Here is a 27,922-nt window from a genome sequence, read left to right as displayed (position 1 = left end):
CTAAAATAAACAAACAAACAAAGTTTCATTTTTGGTTAAGTTCTGAGTTTTACAGTGTCACACTGCCAGATACTAAGCTAATCAAAGAATAAAAACAAAAACCGAAACCCAAACAACCCACACCACTAGGGTAACTTTGTCTATACCACTACTGGCTGATTCATGGAAAGTTTTGTTTGCTTGAATGTACTCTGTAAATACCATTCATTTAAGCGGTAATAAATCCACTGCTTTACAGAGCAATGCTCCAAGTCTTCAGTTATACTTCCCCTGAAATTAACATCAAACTTTCACAGAGAACAGTTACAGACAATTTCCACCAGAGATACTTATCACTTCAGGTCATTTGCTGAGAGGACCTTTAGCTTCCCTGCCTGCTGCATCACCTGCACCCTTCCCGAGTTACGATACCCATTCCCTTCCTCCTACTGCACCTAAGTTTTCCAGGTGTCTCTGCACGTCCTCACTAGATCCAACCAGATGCTCCTCCACTCCCGGTCTATTCCTAGACCAAGTCTGACTCCAATCCAAGGGTTAATGAAACACAAGAACACTCACAAAAATAAATGCAAAGGAAATACGTTAATTTACTTTTAATCTGGTCTTTCAAATAAGGAAAGTAACCAAATCTACTTATTGAGTGATGATAATAGGATGATTGATTATAAGCTTGGACAGAGGGAGTATTAATTGCACATTCCCTCCATGCTTCCCTTCTATAGGATAAATAATGAGAAAACAATTTTGGAATTCAGTAATTTCAAGTACAAAAGTCTAGAGTATACCTCTTTGTCAGCTGATTACGTTTTTCAGCATATCTGTATTACACAGTTTCTACTTTTGTTGAGGACTAATGTGAAAGGCTAACATATCTAACGTATCTGAGTTTAAGAACTGATTTAGAAAATTTTTCTGTAAGAAATCTCAACATAAAGACAGAACACATTAAAAAGCCAGCACCTTAGGTTAACACTTTCCACTGACCAACAATATATTAAACATTTCATATTTACATTGTGAAAAGTTATGAAAGATTGCAGTGGTTTAATTTGCCATGCACCTGCTTTTTTGGCAAGGTTTTGACAAATTTAGGAGAGGTGTGGATGCTTCACAGGGGGTGGAATCTTCTTTTTGCAGAACATGGCATCCCAAGATCTTGAACTCATTCTTATTCAGCAGTTGAAACTATTACGATTTATGAAACTAATAATATTTAGCATAGTTACATAACAGATTATGTTCCACCTAACCACAACAGCATGAAACCATGTTTGTGCTGTTCAGAGCCAGAAAGATAAAATAAGGCAACAGAACTGATTTCACACTTCGCAGCTGTCAAGAAGAACAACTAGTTTTATAAGTTGGAATATATATGCAGATTCTAGAAATGCCACAGAAGTCTGCACAACGACAAAAATTTTAAAACTTGTTTTATTCCTTATATTAATTGGCTTGGGATGTTCAAATTCACCATGTGTTTATTAACAAACCAGCATAACTAGAAAAAAAAAAAGTGGTACTCACCAAATGCTGTTCAGAATGAAGAAAAGTTGAATAAAAATACAGCCAAAGGGCAAGATACCACCCATTATGATACCAGGCAATGGCTTTGTGAAAAAGGACTGTTCAGGAATTTGGCGAGGAATCTGATTTGTACGAACCGGATGTTCAATAGGCTTTGGAAGAAATTAATATAATTAAAAGATAAGTTGTTACACCATTAATAAAATTATAAAATCTTTAATGTTAATATTAGGGAAAAAGTAAACAACTTTATTGTCATCCATAAGCCATCACAAGTTACCAAACCAAAAATCTACAAACTTAATATCCATCATTAGGAAAAACACATATACTTTAGACATTCCAAATACTAGCCAGTAAACAAGTCGGAACATGAGGGAAAGAAATTTGTTCAGTCTTTAATAAAAAAAAAATAAAAAATAAGGAAACCCACAACACAAAGAACACCACCACCCACAGCTTGTACTTAGTTATCTGGCATTATCTCAGACTAGTGAAATACAAATTGAAGTACTTCCAAAATGCTACTTTTAAAAAAACACTGCTAAGGTATTGCTGAAGCACAGAAGGCAAGCAAGAGCTCCGAAAGCACTATTAATTTCTGATTCTAGTGAACGGACAGAAAAAAAAAGTTTAATGTGATATTACAAGCATATACCCAGTTTCAAAATCATGACAAAGTGAAACATCATTTCACAATAATAGGGCCACAGATGTTTCGATCCAACCAGTTCTTGCACGCTTAGGGATTCAGAGGCTCAACTACAGAGGATCGGTGTATTTCAAATTTGTATTCAGAGAGCCCTACCTTCTCTTTGAAGCCAAAATAGGCACCAACAAAGGTCAGTGGGACTGAAATTCCAAACCACATAGCTAGGATCGCAACCAAAGTACCAAAAGGGATGGCAGCTGAGGATCCTTTCACCCACAGAATGAGATTCATAATGAAGAAATCAGCGAAGACAATCCTGAAAAAATATCCGAGAAGATACTAAAATATTAAGGGAAGAATAAACATCAGTTAGCATTAAAAACGATAAACAGTTAAAAGCCTGCATCAGAAAAATGTAGCTTCTTGCTACATTAAGCAATCTTAATAATAAGCTTAATGCTTGCTACATAAGCAATTAGCCAATTAAGAATAGAAGGAATCTTCCATTCCTTAACAGTGCTAGTTACTTTCAGCAATAGTGCAGTTTATGTAAAAATGCCTGCAACATCCAATGCTTCTAATGCAAGTTTCTATGGTAAAGCCACTGTTTAAATAAAGACTGCACATAAAACCAAAAAGTAACAGAAATATTCCATTGTAAAAATCTATACAAAGAATGCAAGAAGATAAAACTAATGAAAACCCTCTTAGCTGAATCACCTTTCCTATTATTGCCAGTCATTTAATTCTTTTATTATCAGTAAATTCCCTCTGAAAAAAATGCAGTGGTAACAAAGTCTCAGATTTAGGAAGCCACACATCACTCTTACGACAAACATATACCCTGCTGCAGCATGTGTCACAGCAACATGATAGCAGAAGCGTGGATTAAAGAGGGCTCTTTCCTACAACAAGAATTTTTGTATTAACACCTCACAGAGTTACAGCTAAGTAGCCCACACCTTTGGAGGATTTAAAGACAGCATCAGTCATGACATGTCTCCAGACCTGTTCTGCCCTCCCCAATGAAGCGCATCTACCTCACTTTCTAAACATCCTGGGAAAACACTAGGAAACAACTCCAAGACATATGATGAAGATTTCAAACACCCGTTCTGAAAACAAAGCAAAATGTACTGCAAAGGAGCCCCACATGAAAGCCTGCTTAAATTGCCATTATTCATGGATTCAGAGATGCATCACAGAAAACTCAGCCTCAGGAAGGGCCCCTGTGAAGTGCACCATTATCTGGGTTTTGTTAAAAAAAGAAAAGTGTTCCTGAGGCAGAATTTAAACTGCCCTGAAGTGAACATGCATCCTCTACTGTATTTAATTTAAAAAGGAAGTATGGAGGATCAGAGCAATAGGCTCCTTTTTTCTTAGGAGAGGCCTTACACTTGCCAAAACTGTTTGGGGGAATAGACTTATTAAATAAGCACACCCAAGCGACCCCTGCTGTAAGCATCTTGTTCAACAAAAAATAAAAATCAAATCCATTTTTAGGAGTCTTGCTAATCTTTATCATCTATCCAAGCTCATAACACAGACCCCACTTTACCCCCTCCAAAATTAGAAAAAAGTACTGCAAATATGAATTCCCATCAGTCTACTGAGACTATAATGGCCTCAGGCTGTTTATGATATTATGCAAATTCACTGAACTAGCATAGCATAATCAAGACATCTGTTCCTATTCTACCACCCCCAAACATTTTACTTCCTCTGTGAAACTTAATTTATTTGGGAGTTTAAATAATCAGCATGATATTTTTCCACTGATAAATATTTTCTTCTCTCTCATGATAATATCTAAATGACAGCAGGGAGACTGAAGCACATTTTGTTTAGAAATAAGATTTCCTCATAGAAATACTACACTCAGTTGTTATCAAATGCATTACATTTAATTTGATAAAATTCTACTTTAGTTGAAACCAAGTCATGTTTTATTCATTCTGGGCTTTTGCAGGGCTTTTTCACCTTAAAAAAATATTTATAACCTTCTCCTCAACTTTTGTCAAGATCGTTTGTCACAAGATAGCTTCATGTACCCAAAGTTGCAACCAAGAAAAACAGTAGACTTGCAGAAGGAAGTTTCTGCTCCCTTTCTTCACTGACCTAATTCTCACAAAATGTCTAAGAGCTATGAGAAAACAAAAGGCAGGAGAGCTATCATCCTTCCCAAGCACAACAGTATTGACCATAGTATGATATACACTACAGTCATATCCAAAACTGGACACTACCTAAATTTATACAAGATTATTATCAGTTTAAGAGAATCTCTGCATCATTCTCACCCAGAAGCATAATAAACATCTACTGTTTAGTATAGCCATTTACTTAAGAAAAAAACCCACACCTAAATTATATTTCTTCTGTCCTTTTCAATAACATGGTTACAAGAAAACACTGATACTGTAACTAAGGTAACAGAGGTTCTGCCTAAAGGGCTCCCTCCCTACTTACAGAAGAGCACTCCAGACACTACAAGGTTACTACAAAACCATGTACTTCCTAACAAGGTGTCCATACCTATTACCAGTTAAGACAGGATCACCTGGAACATACCGAGTGCTGTGATAACAAATTGGAATTACCCCATCACTATGCCTCATGTTCTGGTGCAGCAATTCTCAAAGGCTGTGACACTACCTTGCAAGAGCTACATCACCCCTCTTAGCCCCACAGCTGATTACAAAACAAGATGCTAAGAAGCTGTGTTCTAGAGTCCTGGGCTTCAGCTCCTCAGAATTCTTTTCTTTATATTCACAGAAGGGCAATACACAAAAGGAACAGCAACTTAATAACATTAAAGAAAATAATCACACAAACAATTCATTTTTTTTGCCCACTCCTTCCCACCTAGGATTCATTTATACTTAAGAATAAAGGAAAGAAAGAGAAGAAAATACTAACCCAGGGCAAAGCAGAGCTGTAAGCAAAACGTTTGTCTTCCACTTCTCGCCTCTAAATGCTGAAGGAAAAAGTAAAAACAATTTTAAGTTCAAGACTTTTTCCAACTGTTTTGCAGTACGGCAGCAAGATGCAGATTTGTTGTCTGAGACACCTGCTCCAGATTGAGGTTTATATTAAGCCCAAAAATTCTGAATTTAACATGCTGTGTCACATTAAACACACACATGTACTTACTCTTGTACATTCTAGCAGACACATAACCAGCTGGAGTTCCCAGTAAGACCCACAATACAACTGCACAGGTCATCAAAGCACCACGGTTGGCAGGAGAAAGAAAACCAAGGCAAGCTAGGACTAAAGAGACGAAAAGATTTAGTCATTTGTGGGCACATCAAAATTCCCTATTAACACATATGAACAGGTTTATCCCTTTCACTACCAGATATTTAAATTAAAACTACCAAAGTTTTATGTGCATAAGATCTCATACAGCCCTATCACATGATCATACTCCCAATGTCATTTTTTCATTCAAAATAATGTATTATTTATTTCCACCTCATCTTTTAAACAGAAAGTTTCTTGAGAGCAAAAGACGGAAAAATAAAACGCCACACAGAGATAAACGATGAATCTGAACCAAACTTCAGCCTGAAAAACTGTGCTTCCAAAATCTTACAGTCCTCCTGTAAACATACGTGGTCAATACTTACGCATGCTAAGTAACAACAGAAGTTTAATATGTGGCATAAAGGATACCCGAGGACAGCAGGTCTGAAGAAACCAAGAACTTCAACAGCACTAAGGGTTTTTTGTTGTGCAGGGAAGTTGTTAGGGGTTTGGGGTTGGGGTTTTTTTGGGGGGTGGGGAGCAGAGGGGGGAATATTTGTTTATTGGGCTTTTTTAAGGTAGAAGTAAGTGTGAAGACGTAAGATCTTAGGAGGTATGAGTCACTTGCTTGAAATTCCACAAAAGACTCTCAGCCGCTATGATGGACAACACTCCAGTCAAGAATGCACTAACTTGAAAATAAGCCTCTTTTATTAAAGAAGGCTGCCCGTGCCCAAACTAATTGTAGAGGCCAGCCTGGAGATATTCTCAGAAAAGGAGTCCATCAGTGACCGCTAGTAGGGAGTTTTGTTTTTTAACAGAAAAAGGACTCCCACTGTCTAATTTCTTTCTACGCTACAGGAAACTATCACAGTTAAGTAAGTTACAAAAAGTTGTGATCAACACTGAAAGACAAGCACATCAAGAAAATTCTAATAATCTTACAGCAACACGTAACGAATAGAAATGAAGCAGCTCCTCTATGAAAGACCAAAAAGTCTGAATAAAACCTGGAGAGCAGAAATCAGAAAAAAAACCTTCCTTTGTAATAAGTATCAGTATACTTCCCAATTCTGCTGTACAGTAAGAAAATGAATTGTCATATACTTTATAGATAACATATAATAAACCATCAACCTGCGACAGGTTACATCATCGCATGTATATATAGCTATTTATGGTAGGCTCTCATATATCTCAGTTTTGTGTCAGTATTATTTCATTGGCATTCATTCTTGCTCTTATTTCTGCATGGCTGCAGACTGTTGTGTCAAACGTATTAGACAGAAAGTGTTCCGAGAACATTACAGCTTTGATTAGGTGTCTTGCACTACTGGATCCTTAGATAATTTACATCATGACAAACTGTTTTTCTTTAACAGTGTTACTAAAACTACCTAGATTAAGGTTAATTAATAGTACTACTATATATTCTGTATTAACAGCACTAATATTTTATTTTACTAACGGATGGACTTCATTTCCAAAAGAAGGCTTCTATCACCTTTAATAATATATTGCACCACAAATATCACCTTAATAAAGTTACTTACATAAAGTAATAAATGTCATAATGAAAATTTGCGTTCCTTGGCCCAAAAAGACAGACAGTAACATTCCCTTCCTTGGAGGTCTAAATACATCTCCATGAACCAGCTTCCAGCCAAATTCCTCTTGGGCATCTTCCTGTATAAAATCAACAAAGTCTTTAGCAAAGATACATAATGCAGTAGTGAATTAACACAAACAAGATGTAAAATATACATTTAAAGTTTGAATGACTTCCAGTTTAGATCCAAAGACTGACTAACTGCATCCAATGAATCACTCATTGATTTTATAACCCCCTAATGGTTCAGTGAAAGAAAAAGGCAGGATTTTTCAAGAAAATCTTCATCTCAAAGCAAAAAAAACCAAAACGTTATATGGTTTGGCTAATTACATCATTCTAAATTTAAACAAAAACAGAGCATTCAATTTAATTTAATTCAGATTATAGCATTGCAACGTACTTCAAGCATTTATCTTTTTTTGCTTCCACTACAAAGAACATCAGTCTCAATGACAACATTGGAAAAGAATAAAATAGTCTCTGTACTCCAGAAGGAAGTTTGCTCCCTAGAATCACTGGGGGCAAGTACCAACAATCTTTATCCCACTGCCAGAGGTGAATGGATGGGTGGCACGGGAGGGATCTCAGTCCAGCAGCTCTAAGGAACCACTGCTGAAGAATAAAACTTTTAAATAAAGTCACTCGCACATCTTCCCTCACAAAAAAAACCCAAACACACACCCGTGACCACAAACAGTAAACAACATGCCAAGACTACCACTCTCTTCCTCACAACGTTACAAACTACACGTTCAATTCAACCTAGGAGTACCGAGTTTAGTTTAATGAACTTCTTACCCCTAGAATTACAGTACACAAAAAAATAAGGCAAGAAAGAATAAAGACCAAACTGGCCACTGACATAACAGCATCTTAACTTGTGACAGATTATGTAATTTTATTTATTTTTTTTTAGCAAAAGATTTCATTTGCTGGCTAGAATTTACTCTCAGAAGTCTGATATACTAATACAAAAACTGAAAACTATTAAACTAATATAAAATTTGATTAAAAAAACCCAAACAAACAAAAAACCCCAGACTGTGCCTGCAAAGACAATTATACCGGGTATCTAGGTATAATTTCAATACACCAGCACTCTTCCAGTAAAGGAAGGTTTGCTTGGTTAAAAAAGCATAAAGTTCAGATTTTTCTGAACTTGAACTAATTGTGACAATGAGAAAATTGTCAAAGTAAGACAGAAGAAAAGATTTTCCCCAGGTAGTTGTGAAGAATGAAAGAATTTAAAAGGTTACCATCTGAAGCAAATCTTTATCCGTTTTCAAAATGGTGAACACTAAGCAGAAGTAAATGCTTAGTACTTTAGTTCCCGACAGAACAAGGAAAGCGTTGTACAAATTTGGAATGGCTGGTATTGGATTTCTTATCAACACCTAATCTGGCAAATGCACTCAAAACACACCCTCTGGTTCTAACACAAACTTTAAAACATACAGCTACATAGTAAATATCTTTGTTTAAGAAAAAATAGACAGAAAACAAGCTTGGCAGATCGAGACCCCTGATTTATCTTTTACGGGCCTATGGGCCACAGTGTTTGTCTCAAAGCCTGATTTTTAATAAAACTCTTCTATTACAGGCCAATTAGCTATGAGACAAAGTATTTTCCAGACTTTTGTTTAAAGAAATCAGTAGTATTTTATATTGCTAACCTTTAACGTTCAAAGGACAAGAACTGTACAACTAATCCAAGTAGGAAGCTATACTTTATAGTTACAAAAAAATACTTGAGGAAAAACTAAAAATACGCTTATGATTCTTGGCCAATATTTTAAAATTTAGCCTAATTTTTAGCAAAGTGCAGTAATCCTCATCTTACCCATAAGTTTAGCCTAGTTCTCAAAATACTCTAACAAAGATCTAAGTCCTCTACACTCAAGCAGTCATGATCAAAAATTAAACAAACAAACAAAAACAAACAAACAAAAAAAGAGACTAGTTTTACCATTCACTGTTGAAAATATATTGACATGAATTCTCTGCAGCTCAGGAATCTTCTCGTAGTCCTAACACCCTAGAAGTAATCTAATGATTTCTAAACACTTCATTAATTAAAGTATGACTCACTAAATCTACATCTTGCTAAAAGGTATTAGCTGAACATTAAATGCATATACTTAGACCACAACTACTGGCTTGTGCATTGATCTCTTTTCAAGTAGAAGCACCAGCATTCCCTAAGTGTGAGATATTAACTTGCTTCACTGCAGCTTCCTCAGCCCAGGTCTTCTTTTGCACAATTACTTCACATCTTTTTAAATCAGTTCCTTGAAGTGCAAACAGGTCTTTAAGTGTCTTACAACTGGCAAGAAAATAAAAAAAGTGTGGTTTTCTGAAAGTCACACCTATCCCTGCTGTTAGCCATAAAAATGAACCAAGCTTCTACAGGTCATGTTCTTCAGCACGTTAAGAATGACCAATAAGGATAACACAGTATAAGATATTGAACATAATTTAATTGAAAGATCAAACAGGAGCTTCGCAAAAACGATCAGTTATAAGATGTGCAAAAATTCCTCCACTTTACTGAATTTGCATTAACAAAAGATATTAAATATCAAAACCACATAGAAGAATAAAATACTTTCAGATGGATGTTTTAGTTTCAATATGAAACGTTTTTGTGCATTTTAAAGTATTTCTTTATCCAGACAGATAGCAACAACAGTGAAAATTCAAGCCTTTCTAGTATCTGACGTTATTTTTCATCTTCTGCTTGCAGATACCACTTTTACCAATGACAGAGTAATTTTTACTCGGCCTTTCACTCACAGTCTACTTACTGGTCAAGTCTTTAACTCACAGTCAGTTATATTCTCTTCCACCAAGGCAGCAAGCCACTGTAGAGGCCTGCCCCCTTCCCATTTTAAGAGGCACGTATTTCAAAAAAACTTCCAACAGGTTCAGTCAGATGGCAACAAGCTTCAGTCACTACCTTAAGTTAGACAAACCAGGCTCTGTTTGACAGAGTGATCACCAGGAGAATTGTATTTAAAAAAACCCCACAACATAATTTACACACACACACACGAAGTAGTTCTAACACAATTAGAGATCGTAAGTTGTCTTGCACATAAACTGCAATATTAGAATTTCCTAACTGCAGACAAAGTATATGATTTCATCACACTTTCTAGCCACAGACAAAAGGCAACATCAATTTGTATTAGTCTATCTTAATCAATCTCTCCCCTAACATTTAGCAAAACTACTGATATTCACACTGATTTCACTCCATTATTAGTCGTTGGTTTAATTTTTGATCCTTTTGTGATAATCATCTGTCATCGGGGTTTTTAAAAAAAACACTTTGCTTTATGAAGTTGCATAGCATCACACTTTCATGAAATTTAGACCACAAACTTTCCTAACTTCACAAGTCACATGCTAACACACTTCCTTTCTGGACAAGGCACGCTACAAACTACTATAACGAAACACCACCTTGGAATCTGAAAAATTGCAGCAACTGAGCTTCCTAACACAGCTTCATTACAGTGGGGGGACAATACCTGTCTGCAGCACTCTTAAGCCTGATCTCCTGAACAAGGGAAAAAAACAGTGATCAAAAATAACGGTTCTCCTCACAAGTTTGGTTGTTCAGACTATAAAATGCAGTTTTAGACAAATATTTAGACAAAATAGGCCAAAGTGGGTAGCAAGTCTTTGCTTCTGCATTACAAATGTCACTGCAACAGATACAGTGCAGGTCCTTTTCACTAAGGCTACATAACATTACTTAAAACAGGGCTGCGTTGACAAGGAATCTTACATATAATCCTAGGTGGCACAGAATCACTCAACAGATGATGATGGAAGGGACCTCTGGAAGTCATCTTGTCCAACTCCCCTGCTCAAGCACGGCCACGTACAGCAGGTTACCCAGAACCATGTCCGTATCTCCAAGGATGGAAATTCCCTAAATAAAACACTGGCTGCTTAGGTCAGCGTCATACCACCAGCTACATGACCTGACTGACTGCACAATGCAACCATACGACTCTGGAGAAACCACCGCATCTTGCTGGTGAACCAGCGCCAGAACACTTCTCAATGTCTGCACTGTGTCTTGTGGCTGTTGGCACTGTGAAAGTATTTATCAAAAAAAGAGGCTTTCCTTGGTTAAGGCCTTGGAACAAAGGGACTTGCATTTCAAATACAAGTTTTTTCACTACCAAAAAGTTTCTGTGAATCACTCCACATACTTCTAAAATCTGAAGTATGTCCTCACACATTACAAGTTCATCGAACGATGCTAGAAAAGTACAACTGTCACATCTGCCCATGTATTCCTGCTTTAGAAAAGCTGAACTAGCAATAAAGCTATTTTTAACCCCCACATATATTAGCATGTATCAGATTCTTGGTATTTACACATCTCTTTAGACTGATTCAGAACTAATTGGTAGACAGCACTATTACCAGAAAAATGTGCTCATGTGGAAGCTGTAAATCTTACTCACAGAAGAGTCAATCTGGTTGTATCTTGCAATATCTTTATGAAGAGTCCTCAGAATGATCATAGCCACCATGCCAGATAAGAAGAGAACAATTACGAGGGAATTCATTATACTGCAGATAAAGAAGAAGTCAAACTTTCAATCCATATTCAGGTTTCAGGACACTCGCGCCAATGCATACCACATACATGTACAGCTCAAATCTGAGGAATAAATAAATTCTGAATATCTACAGTTAAAGTAATTCAGACCTTTTAGTATTTTCCCACCCAGAGACAGTAGACTGTTTTAAATTGTGTACATATATGACTTGTTAGGAGAAAGAAGCGAGAACAATATTCCATAATATATTGTTAATTCTCAAAACAGTTACATACTGCTTTTATTTTCCCCTTACATAGCTAAGAAGTGATTTCTCTAGTGAAACAGCTACAGCTCTTAAAGCAGACTTTGTCAAGACTTTGTAACTATCAACTAATGAAATCTATATCATGCCATTTAATATTTTGTAGAGACATATTTAACCAGATTAGCCTTTTCAAACATTTTATATTGCAAAACATTAACATTTCAACATAAATTACATACTTGATATCATTTCCATGGTACAGAGGGAAATATATAAGAGCTTTTCATATACTTTTTACTCACAAAAACAGCCCTTCTTTTTACTGTAAGCAGCTGCCGAGTACAAAACACGCAGTACACATATGTACCTCTCACTTGGCAGAGAAAGCCAGACAGTAACAACAGGAACACTGCAGAGCAGCAATGTGTCAAAAGTTCTACAGAATGGAGGTGATAAAATAAAACGATGGAAGCTGCTTTTCTTTTGTACACTAACAGTGCATTCCTTTGGTGAAATGCAATACTGCAGTTGCTCCCAAGAGATGGAAGACTGATAAAAGTTACTTCACATATGAAAACAAGAACATTTTCTTGCCTGAAAACTAAGAGACTTTGTTCTACCACAGCTGAAGTTATACATTCCTAGCAGCACAAATAAGAAATCTCTGTGCTCCCCTACAGGGTTATTCACTGAAAGAATGCAAATCTTACCTAAACCACTGGATGTTTGTATGTGGCATTGACTCCAAAATGTAGTCCCATCTGGAAGCCCACTTAATATTATTCTTTTCCTATAAAGAAATTAAACGGCAATTAACAGAAACAAGTACAAGTTTGGTGCGGTCTCTGAGAAGGAATAAGCACATCAAATCTCCTCCACAAACCTTCCATTCAGCATTAATACCTAAGCTTGGTACCGACCCTGGATGTTAAATCTCCCTCTTGCATTAATTCATCTCTTGAGTCTCTCAAGGAATATCTTGTTCACCAAAATCTCCTATCCACATCTTCCACCCTCAACTGCAGCTTCTCTAAGCCTCATCTTTCCCTAATTTGGTACGTAGCTGCCTGCAGCTGCCAAACACATGCTAAAAACCAATCATGCCATCACTACAAGATACTCCCAGTATAGCACACTGATACTGAAACTTCAACTTTGTTAAACATACTCTATGAATATGTTTCTAGTTTCCCCTGGAATTTTTCTCTCTTGCCATCTTTAATGTATTTAGCACAGGCTTCTTTGCTCCCTGTCATAATGCTGTCTGATACAGACTACTTTCCACTCTGATTCCTGGCAGACAACTTTCATTTCCAGATACCCCTCTGAAGGATTTAAGAGGAAATCATTCAACAACTTTCACCTTTGAAAGACACTTCCATTCCCTTCTATCTCCTCCTCTAAACACTTCATGTGAAAGCTGTACAAGTGATGGTTCTCTCTGATCCCCAAGCCTTGCTCTCTACAGCTTCTCTCATGAGATGTACACCTGCTGCCCTGTTAACAAATTTTGTCTCCTCACTGGCATGAAGTCCTGCTGAACTTCTTCATTTATTCACCAGGTGGTAAGTTTGTACAGATAATTCTCAAAATTTAGACCACGTCTCCAGCCTAGAATTTTTAAGTTCCGATTCATGTTTTGGCTCAAGAACATGTAACAATGAAGAACTGCACCAACGAGGCAGTCGAAATGCCGTAAGTTGTTCTTTATCAGCCCAATCAGTAGTTCACAGGTAGTTGGGACAGTTTCAGAAGTGTGGTTCTAAAGCTTGTTACTTGAGTACCAACCTGCTCACATGCCTACATTTTTGTGTACTTGTGTATTAAACATTAGAGGCACAAACATGTATACTTTCCACATACACAGAGCTGAATACCTCACCCATTTCAATGAATTAAAGCAGACAATGTAGCTTTTTATCAGAAGTCAGCTGCCATACTGGAAAGGACAATGAAACAGTTACGCATTTTACTAGTTTACATATTTGGGCTTACTGAAACTAATGTTCTCCTATTTAAAGATACTGTGAAACACTGATAACTGCTCCCCTTTTAAGTTCTGTTGAAACTAGTAATGAAAAGTAAAACATAGCAGGTATTATTTCAAGTGCAGGGTCCCAGGCAGCAGAGAAAGCAAGCAGGGCTGAAGGGCCCGTGACCGAGATGTGCCCAGTGCCAGCCGGCAGCACAGGGCCCACGGCAGCTGCTCCCCACCCATGGGACAGGGAGCGGGGACCTGGAAGCCCCACGGGTGACACAGCACCGCTCACGCTGCAACTCCAAATGGCAATCCATCCTCATTTGAACACCAATGTTAAAAGACAGGAGGCTCATTCATGTAGTAAAACTGGAGAGTCTGAGGAGGACTGGGTGTCTCAAGGGAAAAGTAACGGGATATAGAGCCTCACACCTCCGGGTCACTGGTTCAAATCAAATTCAATTTGGTAGAATAAAAGTTGTTATCGTATGACAGCTGCTTGACTGCCTATACAAAATAAGCTGGTGGTCTCAAGCCAAATCCAGTAAGATTGGTGCGTTACATCAGAAAAACAACCATGCTTTTGGGACAGACTGGGACCAAAGTACCAAGGTTTGAAGCAGCTTGAATCAAATCTTTCGCATCCCCCACGGAGGCTCACTTTCCATGCTGGGGTAAAGACCCAGTTGCGAGAAAGTCTAATTTCCTCCTAAGTCATAATAGGCTGAATAAAGCATGAGAGTATTAGTAGACATTAGAGTATTGAATCTGAAAGGCCACCTACTTGAAAAAAAGCTAGTGAATAAAAACAATGGAAAATGAGACAACACCTGCAAGTTCACTACAAAAAAAGAGCTTTAAATATTGATCTTTAGCATATTGTAACACAAAAGTGCCTCCAAATATAATACAAACCTTTCTTCAACACAAGACTTTCAGTATCCTGACTGAACTGAAAAAAATAGAGCATACCTCAAGGAAGACAACTCTTGCAGTTATTCAATCTACTACCTCTATTTCTATTAGTAATAAAACAGGGCAAAAAAAAAAGCACCTTTATTTATACATTCCAAGTGTCAAACTACATTAATAGAAAAGTAAGAGATTTTGGGGAAAGTGCTTCACAAGACCATCCTTATGGAATTTACACTGCTTTAATCCAGTTATGACTATTAGCAAATTATCCAATTGTCTTGATTTCATTCTTTTGGGGAATTACATATTCATGTAACAGATTCAATACTTACTTCAAATGTCACAGAGTAAGTGTAGATCAAATTCAGTTTGTTGGTGAATTCTCCAGGAATCTCCATAGGTGGACCTTCACAACTTAAGTTGTTCTCATCTGTATGTTTGTAGCTAAGGGGAGGAAGAAAAAAAAGTCAAATATAATTGCATATGCTCTACAGGATGAATTTTCACAAATTCTTTTCTGAAATAAAAACTTGCTTTAATTACTTAAAAGAAAAAAAAAACCACCAAACCACAAACCAACAAGGAGAGCTGTGTATATAATTTTGTACCAGCTATTCAAGTTCTTTGAGAATCTGTTTCCTGTTCTATCAAAAGTCAAAGATGTTAAAATATATTTTTATTAACACTTATGTTTGCAGCTAGAGATAGAGATAAATGAAATCACATATACAATTAGGTATCATTATTCAGAATTTTTCTAACAGCCTTAAAGCCACACCAGAACTGAATACTATTTTTCACAAGCAAGAGCTAAAAAAATCCACAGAAAGCACCCTAGTGATTTGGATCTTGGATCACTATCCTATATTCAATTAATATCTGTTCACACTTCTAGGTATTTGAGAACATTATAGGTAAAGTTGTTTGCAAAGTGTATGGGAAATGAGAAGCACAGATCTCTAAAGGTCATGAGATGTGGTGTCACCCTACCCAACCTTCTGCAATCATCAAAATGAAGTCCTAGCCCTAAGCTAAAGCACTGCATGGTTAACCGGGTTGCAGTCTGGAGATCTTTACCTGGTAAGATTGTAAGTTTTAACATAAAATATCCCTTTTCTGCCATCATTCCTCTCTTTCCCGCTTTAACAACACTGTGTTACTGGTGAGGGACTCAGCCTCACTGTGTGATCGTCAGTAAGGAAGACTGAGAATTTCTTAGCAATTTCCCACAGGTTCTCACCTTCCCTCAAGTTTCATAAGGAAAAGGGTGTTTATTTTATTTTGGTAGATTTGGAAGTGTCTTTTTTTTTTAATTACTATTATCTTTTTTTTTTTTTTTTACCCTACATAAACTTCAAATACATAAACCCTTCCCTGTAGTATCTTAGAAATACTGCAGCTATAGAAGCACAGTGTCAAAGAAACCTTAAAGTTTGCTTGAATTTACTCCTGTGAACCTCCTCTAACACTGGAAAATAGCTTCCCTCTCACAGCCTCTTGGCCAAGTTGTATATACCCAATTTAGGTAATTCTACTTTACACGCATTATTGTATGTCAACAACTAAATCAAGCCACAAGGTAGCAAAAACCTTCATGAGCCTTTCAGGGTTCTCCAACCCTGGTGCTCCAACCACAAACACTCCCCATCTCAGGAGAGCAAGGCTGAAGCAAAGCAGCAAGCGAACCACCAGGTCAGAGACTGACAGAACTGAGGTTATGTGCAACCTAACTGTGCCCCCTTGTGGTCTGCACTACTAGTGAAAAGACAAATTCCCAATTTTCAACCACTCTGTATGCTATTGATAAAGCGTTAATCAGGAATGGAGAAGACTGGTAGAATCTTCTTGCCACTACCTCGGAGCATATGTAAACGGAAGGAAAAAACTTGCATAGCAAGTATAATTCACTAAAAACACACTGTACCATTGCAACAGAAAAAAACAGTATACCCGAGTCATATTGTACCATACATGCCTGTATGACTCGCAAAACTGGAGGAGTGTAATTTTAAGAACGTACTTAACTCTGTATAAAAAAGAGCTTAGCTAAAAAAAACAACACAACTTGCTTTGATATTTTATAAACAGATTGTAGTTTTCAAATACAGGTAAGTATGAACCAAGCATGAACAAACTGACAAGAGGCCAAAGCAATTGCTTCAGTCTGTTTCTGACCTCTGAATTGTTGCATCTCCTCCCCGACCAACACAGAAACTACTGTTCGAGAAAGTCTTAGGAAATCGGTTGTCATCTTCTGCTGTTCTGAATATCAGTACTAACCTGATATCTTACCTGTACTTTAGTATCTGAACTAACACAGGAAAAAGTACACCTGTACAAGTACTGTACACTCATACAAAGTACAACTGGGACGCAATGCAGCAACGGTAAGAGAGATGACATGGGAAACTTTCTCAGTTAAAGGATGTTTCTCAGTGTATCTGAAAACATGTATTTTAAAAGAAAGTAATGCACACCCAGATGCAAATCAATAAACACATGAAAAAGCTTCTGTTGTTTGTGTCAGGTTCTAGGAGTCTGCATAAACAGTTTTCCCATCAGGAGAGACTCTGGGGAACATTTTTAAAAGCAACGTTAAGGTCGTGGAACTGCTCTCTTTGTAATAGTTCCAGCCACGAACCAGTATACTGAGAGTTTTATCAGAAGTCAAAGTAACCAGTTCCTCAGAACTTACGGACACCAAGTATCATTTCTAAGTTTACAACTACTATTAGGACTCCCTAGTACTACAGCTTGCTGCTTTAATACACATTACCTTTGCGGTCTCAGTCTTGCCATCACCAGTCTCGCACCAGGCCAGTTTTCATCCTTCCCACTATGGTACATGATTGTTATGTCAACGTGGTTGAAGAGGTAGAAAGTGTTCTTCTTGTTAAACTCTGACTACAAAATACCATCAACAGATTGAGAAACTTCTCCAACAAAGAGGGCACAAGCAGTCAAGAACTTTAAAATGAGACTACTGTCCAATGAAGGAGCAAGAAAGGAGGGGGAACACTTCAATATTTACTTTTTTTAATACACCTGTATATTTATATATTTTTCTATGTATTATATAAATACAAATGTATATAATAAAGCATCACATCTGTGTTACTAGGAAAACTTAAATGCATTTGACACCATTTTTGTATTTACCACACAAGGCTGCCAAAACAAGTTTGAAGATGTATATATTCAAGGTACAAGTAATTCAGATTCACCATTTCTCCCTGCCCCCTCCTCCCAAAATTTTCCTGGTAGACATTCCGGCTACCAAGGCTTACAAACCAGGTTCTGCTTAAAATAAACTTTCAGTAGCTATTCTGCTTTGTCATTCCTATCCTTTCAGAATCTGGAATTATGAAAAACTATATAAAGCTCAGATGACACCAGAGTCAATTAAGTTGGCTTGGATTTTCTTTTCTCCTCGACACTGTCATTGTTAAAAAAAAACTTGATTTGTATTAGGGGACCAGGATAACAGACTGCTCATCGAGTTTCCAAGTAAAATAATTCCTCAATTTATTGTGTATATTAGCCATTTTCCAACTGCCATACAACCTCATCCCTTGCCCCCCCACCCCCAGCAAAATATGAAGGTGTCCTGCATTAAATTTATCTGGATTGCTCTTCTTTCACTATGATCAAGATTCCCATCGGGAGAAGACTAGAACCATACCTGTGCCATACTATAACCCTATCTTTAGCTACCTGTTTCCTCCTTTTCCAAAGCAGCAATTGAAGCAATAATATAGCTCACCAGCTGCATAAGTGTGAGGATGAACTGTAGTTCTGCCATTGCATGATAACAACTCCTTTCCTGCCCCCATTTTTAAAGATAATTATGTCTGCTGGAATAGGTATTTGGGTATACATCTGAAAGATGACATTCCCCAACTCAGCCCAGAGGTTACACTTGTACCCACTGTGCTACATTCTTATTTGCCCATGTAACAATCACCCCTCTAGCATGGTGCCATGCAACATTCGCATCCCAATTAGAAGTCACAGACTAAAACTGACACTGGGTATGACAGCTACACTGGCAGAGCATCCACGCCACAGCTAGCATACATAATTTGCACAGCACTTCATAGATACGCAGTACAAGCTCCTTATGCACTCACTAGGGAATTCAACATTGATGCTGATGTACAAAAGCCTCCCCATAAAAAAAAATAACAAACATCAACTTCTCATTCAAGTTGCTGACTTTGCTGCAACTGCTTTCTGTGTATCAGATAGCTTCCAACACAACATACACTAGTATCAATTTCACATAAAACAACCTCACTTAAAGTAAGCAAGTTGAACACCCAACTGGAACAAGTTACTCAATTCACAGACCATTTTTAATACTCTAGGGAGCCTCAGGACTTCCAGCCTACCAAGCTGGAAGGTAACTGCAGAGTAAACTGAACATGCATGGTAATGCATCACTTCCAAGAAGCACCAGACCTGCTGAATACAAATAAATTGACTGCACTGCAAAAGAACACTAAGTCATATGGCAGAGCAGAGACATAGCACAAATGCTCCCCCCTCACTGAGAGGAGTGTGCTACCTCACCCCAAGACAGATAAAACTGTATCGCTATTATCTGTAACTGTACTAGTTCACCATGGAACTCCCAGGATGACTGACACATTTCAAGTTGTTGTCAATATAATTCTTTCCTTGTCACAGCTGTGTTTGTTATCTTCCAGCCATCTGGGAAAACCTCGACACATTTAACTTGTAAACTGTGCTAGACGTAACTTTTGCAACTAGAGCACAGCTCTCATTTCTAGGTCTTCACTAGAAAGCTTCTATCTGAAATGGGTAAAAGAAAGTCTTGCATGCAAATACGACAAAGAATGAATAGGTACAAGGACAGATACACATGAAATTTCAGAACAAACCCCTCAATTTTCTAAGGCTTTTAGACACAAATACAGTTGGTTTACATCTCTACCTATATTGCTCAAAAGATATATGAACTTTTTTTTTTTGGACAATCGTACCAGCAAGACACCGCATACAGAAGCAGCACTCCATGTTGTCAACGCCCATGTCTGAACATTAACCATGTTTACAAGGCTATCTGTTCTTTCTCAGGAAAAGAAAACTTAAAATTAAAATTGTAAATGAAATTATGTCTGCTATACTAACAAAAGAAATTCCACCACTTACATTTATAACACAAGCATCTTTAACTCTACCATCTGGAGTAACAAAACATCCTATCGGAAATCCTGGATTACAGTACTTTTGTCCATCTTCCACATCATAGCACCACGTTACAGGCATGTTATCGATAATCCTAGACAGAAATCATCAAAGAACACGTCCTCAGCAAGGGATGCACCTTATTTCACATTGATATTTAACATTCATGTAACACACAGTTTTCAGTACTGCCCACAAGATGCACAGTAGAGGACAACTATCACATTGAAGGAAGAAAGCAACCACTTAGAACATAAATAACAATGTAAAAAAGCAGCAAAAAACCCCACCAATCTCAAGCACACAGCTTACCAGTGATGCTGATAATTCAACTGCATTCCTTTCTTCAAAAAAGCCAGTTTGCTTTTATCCGCACTGTTTCCTGGGTCATATGATCTTGTGCAAACTTTCTTGCATGTTTCTTGCTTTTTGAAAGTGAACTGATTAAAAAAACACACAAAAAGAGTAATTTCAGTTTTGCTTCAAAAATCCAAAGAGGATTTTTTTTAAGTAAAGCTGACTTTTTTGAGATACTTCACTTCCTTGCTATTAGAAGTTTCTAAAGCCAGAATTTCCCATATAACAGTTTTAACTTAAATGTCAAGATTTATGTATATCCAGCACCAGTAATCCCCTTGAATATTGCTCAAATTAATTCTCTTCAGATAAATTCTAGCCCAGATAAACCTTGAGGACTGTGCAACCTGCCCAAGGTGGACCTGCTTTAGCAGGGGGTTGAACTACATAATTTCCAGAGGTCCCTTCCAACCCTGACCATTCTGTGGTTCAGTGACTGAAACTTAAAAATTAGTAAAAAAGTTTTTTTTTTCTTTTACCATTTTATTTTTGTAATTTCATCATCTGCTAAAACAGGATTAACTACACCCTTTTTGAATGTTTCACATTAATTTTAACTGCGTTTCCCCACCATGACTAAGTTATTAGACAAGGCTGCCAAAAATGCAACAAGTTGCACAGGATCTAAAGTCCGAGTGCAGACACCACCTAACACAAATGTGCTCGCATCTGTGTATCAGACTTCTAGTCTAACCCAGTTAGGATTTACCTGTTTGTGAGCTAACATACTTAAAATGTGACTTAAAATTCTAACATTATCAAGGCCTAAGTGCTAACCAGTAACAGCAATTTCTAATTCCTGCAGCATGCAGCCATTTCAAACAAGTGATTGTTATAATAATCTGTTCCATGGGTATCCAGCCCAAATGGTCCATCATGCTACATATTCAAAAGCTTCTTGTGGCCAGCAGCCATAAGACTTAAAATTACATTAGCTCAGAGCTTCAAAGAAAAAGAGACTTCTAGGAGCAGTTTACACAAGGGAAGAGGCATCACCTCCTTAACAGTCCTATGAAAAGATGTGACTAGGTCCCTAATGGCTGAGCTGCAGTAGACTCATAAACTCTACTGCCTCTTTTTCTCACAGGTATTTGGATTATCTAGCAACCCATGCATACAAACACAGCCCAGTTTCCAGTTTCACCATCAAATCCCAGTCTGGAAACTGCTTTTGAAAAGCGCATAGCTTTCAAGCATTAAGAGCCAGCATCTGACCATATCTCTTTACTGCTAATAATTTTCCCAAGCTTTTTTAGAGACGCTCCATTTGGTCATTGCTAATGCAGGGCATGAGACAGAAAATTATTACATACCTAATCTACAAAACACGTCCATATATTTATTTTACAGATTTCAAGTGACATGCATCAACAATGAAAATTTGGTTTTAGGCAACAGGTACTAAGTGTGTACAAACAGGGAAAAGCTGAAACTGAGCCCCAAATTCCACCTCCCACTCCAGAAGTTGCCCAATAGTACAACCAAGCATATGAAACAATTCTTGAACCACCAGTCACAGCCTCCAACATTACATTTTAAAAAATAATGACTTCAGATCACCTAACACACTATACAACCTGTACACAGCTGTTAAAGAATTGCTTAAGTTATAGTTTCTGAACTTCTCTATGACAGAGGAACAGGAAAGAACAGCGATTACTGGCTCAGCTTCCTAACTCTAATTAGCCACCCTAAGATGCCTTTGGGGTGGTTGGTGGGAGGGGTTTTGTTTTTATTACATAAACACTATAAGGCTGATATTGAAAAAAGTAAAAAAAAAAATATCACACAATCATCAAATATTCAGCTATGTCTGTATTACAGTCATTAAAATGACAGTTATCAAATTTAAACAAGATCAACTTCAAGGGATACAATAACCTTATATGGAGATGATGCTATTCTCTCCCCAAACAGCACTTGTCCAAGATTTTCTGATGGCCTCTTTTCTTCTGTGTCTTGACAGAAGTCAAATCTGGAAAGAAGTGGAAAACATTACCTTTGATTTTTAATTGACATACAAGTCTAAAGATGAGCCTAAAACAATTTCTTGAGTTATGCCTTTAACATGGCAGTTTTCATGCTTCTTTTGGCAGGTCAGATACTGTTAGTAAAAATTTGAGTGCCTTTGCAAAGAAATTTGGCGTATATTACACAGAAATATATCTGCTTTGATATCTCTTTCAACCAAGATGTATCACAGCTGAAGTATCTTTAACAAAAGGTATAATGCTTGGTACAAGCACCCTTTTCAAATGGCAATCTAAAACAACAGAATGTTCCATAGTAGGAAAAAAGAAGACTATGCTACAGCCTGTCCATTTCACTTGCTAAAAGGTTTCAGAAAAACAACCGCAATCCTATCTTAAAGGAGTCTTTACAAATAGTATTTAACCAGAAATATGTTCCAAACAAGGGAAGCACTTTTAATATTGATGTGCCACAGTGCCAAACACCATTCAGCAGTTCTTTTCAACTACATACAGTCTGAAACAGCTGAATATGGGAGAGAGAACATGCCTCCTATTCTGGATATTCATTATTCAAATGTGAGTAGTAGTAGGTTGGGAGGTGCGGGGGTGGGAACCACTTATAAGTACTTTTGCTCCTTAAGTGGCCCTAAATTCATTGGCTTCCATAAAGCTGAATTAAAATAGAGACAAAATCGGCTTTTTGAGCTAGTCTCTGATCTTGCTGCTACTGTTGCACTGCACAGGATAAGACGTATACCACCTACATTTTTCTCTTTTCTGTATGCCCAAGAGCAAGAGTGCAAATCATGTTGTGTATCATTGCTTTGTAGGCCTATAAATATCTGAAAAAGCAGGTAATAGTTTTCACAGACAAAAATCAAAACAAAAAACAATTAGACACAGAGCTTTGGTGGAAAAAGGAAAAAAAATAACAGTAACTCTTCTTCCAATTTCTTTTAGTTGCCAGAAACAAAGAACACAAAGCTCCTGTCTTCCCAGATTTGACTAACAGGAAGAATTTTCAACACTAATTCTAGTACTGGGCTCAAAAATACGCACCCATCAGAAACCCAGCAGCCTTGCCTTTAACAATAACAGAGGACGGTCAGGAGGCACAGGTGTGGCCTTCATCCACTCCACACCCATGTATTTCGTTCCTGCCACCAAGCGCTGGATTTACTCTTCCGCCCCTACATCCAAAACACTGCTTGCAAGAAACATGCGTGCTGTATCAGGAGTTTCACTGCTGCACAGAGAACAGACTTTCCAAACGCTTCTGGAAGCCTGTTGCAACGTACTTACGCATCGTACTCGTAGGGCAGGACAGATTCAACCGAGTCCAGTCTGTTCACGAAGAGCTCGATTAACGACTGAAACAAGGAAGGGCAGGAGGAGGAAGAAGTATGAAAATACAGGCTTGTGAAAACACACGCGTGGCCGACGCCAAAGGCATAGCCAGCTGGCAAGCGCCTTTGCAAGTTCCGAGGCTATCCCACGGCGGAGTTACCACAGACCCGTGACAGGCCCCGGCCGCCGCGGCGGCGCTGGGCCGCGCCACAGCCGCCCTCCCCCGCCAGCCCCGCCGCCGCGGGGGGCGCAGCAGCGGCCAGCGACCCTCCCGGCGCTCAACGGAAAGCTCAGCGGCAAAAGGGAAAGCTTTCACCCGAAAAAAACACGGGGTGAAAGACGGAAAAGGGCGCTAGGGGTGGCTGGGCTCCCAGAGCGAAGGCTGCCGCCTGAGGGAGAACGCGCGGGCCCGCAGGCGGCAGGGCGGGGGGGTACCCGGCGGTGCCCGCTCGCCGCGGGACGGGCCCGCTCCGGGCTTCCGCGACTGGGCGGGGGGGGCGCCCGAGCGGGGCCCTCCCATGAGGGCTCTCACCTTGCAGCCCTCGCTCTCCTCGCCCTCCTCACAGAAGCTGACGGGTGCCAAGCCGGGCAGGTAGAAGGCGGCGCAGAGAGGTGCCACCAGCAGCAGTCCGGCCGCCAGCAGCCTCATCTTCCAGCCTGAAGGAACCAAGGCACCATGAGCCGAGACCACAGCCCCGAGCGCCCCGGCCAGCGCCTTGCGGAGGCCAGTAGCGGCAGCGTCACATCGCGTTGGGGCCACGGCGCCTGCGCGGTGAGGCGGTGAGGCGCTGGGCGCCATCTTGAGGCAGGGCACGCTGAGGCACGGCAGTTGTTTCCCTCACGGAGGCCGCCGTTGGCTTCGGGACGTTTGGGCGGGCTGTCGCCTCTGTCTCGCTGGGCAAGTGATTTCCCTTCTTGCCTTACACGCTCACCTCAGCCTTTTTTCCCCAAGTCCCCTGCAGTGACTTGTACCAGAACCTCTTGTCAGGTTTTAGCTTCCGGCGAAGCAGAGGAAGACTCAAATGGGATTTTACCAGCTGAGAAAATTAGGGGTGGAAATCCAAGATTTTGTATTGCAACCTTTATCTGCAATCCTGCAATTTTTAAGAATTTTATTTGATTAGTTTTTTGATGCCTGGTTCAGCAGCTTGTGATGTTTGCAGCCGACAACAGCAGGATGCGCACCAGCTCCCAGTGTCCCGTGGCTCCTTGCTACAGCACAGCCACTATGGTGACACAAACCTGATGCCAAGCTCCAGGCCTGCTCGTTCAGGTGGCAATGGTAGGATCAGCACTCTGGGACAGCTGCAAAACCCGTCTGAGAAGCTGGGTAGATACAAATGACAGGTACGAGCTGAGCTCCGTTCTACCATGGCAAGACAGATACTACTGTCTAAGACATGGCTCTAATGGCATTGCTGTCGGCACTGGGTAGACACCACCTCCACCATCTTCTCTGTATTTCCTGTTTAGGCAAGCTGTTGCCACTCAGGTTTCCAACCTGTGACATTATGTTTGCATTACTCCTGAAAAACCTTCAGGTCCAACAATTTTACTCAACTCGTCAATCAGTAGTGAGTTGCTCTTACCATAGGACAGCACCAGGCAAAAGGGGAAAGACTAAAAGGTTTATAATAATTGTTTTGCCTGTGTCTTTTCAGCTGAGCCTGGAAAGCTGTAGTTATTTCAGGCAGCTCCAGCTATGTCTTAGTGACCTGTGGTCCACCTTCTATTGCTAAACCAAAAGGGACCACAATTAGATCCCAAACAAGTGATTTGGGAGAAGCACATGAGGGAGTTCCAGTTTAGAAATGGCTAACAAAGTCACTGTCAGAAACAATTACTTTGTGCTGCCCTCATCCGCTCTAGTCTGAGTTTTACAGAGGAAAAATGCTGAATTTCTATAAATACTTACCAACTGACAGCTGCCTAGTAAATTGCTCTTTGTCATGACAGTATCAAACTGATCTTTTCAGTTATTAGAGCTGGACTGTATCTCTAGAGGAAATTACATTCCCTTTTTTATTCATTCTGAATGAGTCTTATGTGATCAGATTATTTATGTATTTATTAGTCCTCATCCCCCAGCTCTCCTGAACCCTTTATCCAGTTTAAAGCCAAAGCATGATGAAGTTGGTAAAAGGCCAACATGGTTGATGAAAATATGCAGCATTGTACAAGGGAGATCCAGAGTACTGCCCGCTGTGTGAACAAGTTTGTAGTGTACATTCAACTACATTGTTGAACATCATAGGATTTATTCAGGAGTGTGACATTTTAGGTGAAAGATAGCACAAAAATTCATAAAATATTACCCTCATGGAATGTTGTCCACCTCTCCCATCTAGTGGGCTCATTTTTATGGTTATCACTGAAAAGGTACGAAGGGATCAGTTTATATGTATTGGGTTTGTAAGTAACATACTTAATTGCATTTCTTCTACTTTAAAAAATGTAAGGAAAATTTTCTAAGCTATGATAATGCAAGGGCAAGTATATCTGTGCTAGTTAGATAGCAACTGTCTTCTCTGTAAAGGTTGGTAGAGTTTTCCTGGTCTCTGTTTCCCCAGTTATCCAATCTAAGTCTGTTCCCTATTCTGTAGGGACCAGTACTCAGACCTCAGAAAATTCAAAGTTGAGAGATCATTTGTGAAAGAAACTGTTATAGCTCTTCAGCCTTGAACTTCTTACTGAATGAAGCATAAGGATTAGTTTCTATTCAGACTGCAGTTTGTTCCCTGAATATTTCTATAGTTTTTCTATAAAAATTCAAATGTACAAAAAAAAAAGGGGGGGGGGGGGGAAGAGGAGAGGGAAGAATTAAAAGACTTATATATTCTCCATTCTAGGACAAAAAAATCTGTCTCACTAAACCTGGAGCAAGATCGTACTTAAACTATGTAGTAGAATAGATTAAAATACTGTTCCATTTTGCAATGGAAGTAAGGTTTTGATGAGAAGCATGATGAAGATACCTTTTAGGACAAAGGATAGAAAAATTTGTTCCTAAAACAATTATAGCAGTTATGTTCAAATGCTGTTTCCAATGTAATTATGTTCATGCTAATCCCATCTAGCTACATGTACAGTACATATAAACAGAATGTTAATAAATCCTGGAGTTACCAATTTTACTCTTCTAAGCAGAGGAGGAAAAAGATACTTTTGTTTACATTTGCTTATCTTCCCAATTATTTGTGAGGCAGTCAGCAAATACGCTACTGTAGGTCATAGAAGCACACAGAGACTTCACACATAGATTCTGTCTATTTTTAGCATGTGTCTTACAGGACTAATAATTAGCTTTAGTCTTCACTATCCATTCCAGGGAGGCTCTAATGTTTAAATTCTGCTGTATTGAAACTAGAATTTGAACCTTTTTTTCATATGATAATTGGATGAGTATCTAGCTATGCCATTCTTTGGCAACTGCATTATTATCACGTGCAGTGCCCTCCCACTTCATTACCCAAGGTCATCTTTCCCTTTTCCCATGCACTGTAACAGCATCCAGTAACTCTTAGCATCTATGCAGGAAAGGTAATAATCTTTAACTATGTACTACAGTCTACAGAAGCATTTGAGAGCTACCTTCTTTTGTATTCTCAACAGATCTTTGAGGTAGTCTGAAGCAATGTTGCCTTCTGCTTTCCCTAACACAAAGAGCCGTTCAGTATCAGGATGAACAGAGGAGACGGAAAAACTGAAGATAAGCATGGAGTGTGATGTTCTCTTGCCAGAATGCAACAATTTTGCAGCTCTGCCACTGTAACGGCATTGGGCAATAGCAGTAGAGTCTGTAGATTATTCTGTGGCATCTCTCAGAAATAAAAGTCTGTAGAATACCACAAGGGAGAACAGAAATCACAGAGAAGTTGAGCAATGTCCATCCCATGCATTAAGTGGATAGGGTAATATGCTGGTGAACCATATTCTTTGTCTCCTGTGACTTGCAAGACAACACGGCCTAGGGAACTACACAGTTGCTGTTTGCTTCAACCCCACACATACCATCCTACACACCCCCCCGTGCAGCTGGTACAAACAGCAGTGTTGGAAGGAGTCGAGGGCAGTAGATACATGTGGGAGAGGCAGCGTTTTTTTCTTCTTAGTGCCCTGCAGGTTCGTTGTAGAGCCTGTTAGCCCTAGGGACTTCTCAGTAACAACATGCTATGGTGTCTGGAAGGACATGCATCTGTGTATGTACAAGCAACAGACTGAATAGGTACCAGGCTCCGCTGCCTACTGTCCAGCATGAATATCCTTTGAAAAGC

The 27,922-nt window shown here is 38.9% G+C and overlaps 1 protein-coding gene across 1 annotated transcript in view; it reads right to left on the bottom strand.

The window, feature by feature from the left end:
• LOC101910334 (transmembrane 9 superfamily member 2-like) overlaps nt 1–24,462 on the bottom strand; it is a 33,535-nt gene extending 9,073 nt beyond the window's left edge. Inside the window, exons 1-14 of the mRNA XM_005232754.4 lie at nt 24,181–24,462; nt 23,604–23,671; nt 22,210–22,303; nt 20,284–20,411; nt 19,936–20,065; nt 17,537–17,664; nt 15,093–15,204; nt 12,578–12,657; nt 11,522–11,630; nt 6,979–7,111; nt 5,330–5,449; nt 5,096–5,153; nt 2,333–2,492; nt 1,525–1,676 (exon numbers count right to left, since the gene is read on the bottom strand). Of these exons, the coding sequence (XP_005232811.2) occupies nt 1,525–1,676; nt 2,333–2,492; nt 5,096–5,153; nt 5,330–5,449; nt 6,979–7,111; nt 11,522–11,630; nt 12,578–12,657; nt 15,093–15,204; nt 17,537–17,664; nt 19,936–20,065; nt 20,284–20,411; nt 22,210–22,303; nt 23,604–23,671; nt 24,181–24,447 (1,739 nt within the window). The 5' untranslated portion in view covers nt 24,448–24,462. The remainder of the gene's footprint in view (nt 1–1,524; nt 1,677–2,332; nt 2,493–5,095; nt 5,154–5,329; nt 5,450–6,978; nt 7,112–11,521; nt 11,631–12,577; nt 12,658–15,092; nt 15,205–17,536; nt 17,665–19,935; nt 20,066–20,283; nt 20,412–22,209; nt 22,304–23,603; nt 23,672–24,180) is intronic.
• Nucleotides 24,463–27,922: the final 3,460 nt, after the last annotated feature.

This window comes from Falco peregrinus, chromosome 13, assembly GCF_023634155.1.
Source record: "Falco peregrinus isolate bFalPer1 chromosome 13, bFalPer1.pri, whole genome shotgun sequence".
NCBI classification, from domain to species: Eukaryota; Metazoa; Chordata; class Aves; order Falconiformes; family Falconidae; genus Falco; species Falco peregrinus.
The sequence above is the reverse complement of the archived record's forward strand: the minus strand, read 5'-3'. Positions and strand labels throughout refer to the sequence as shown.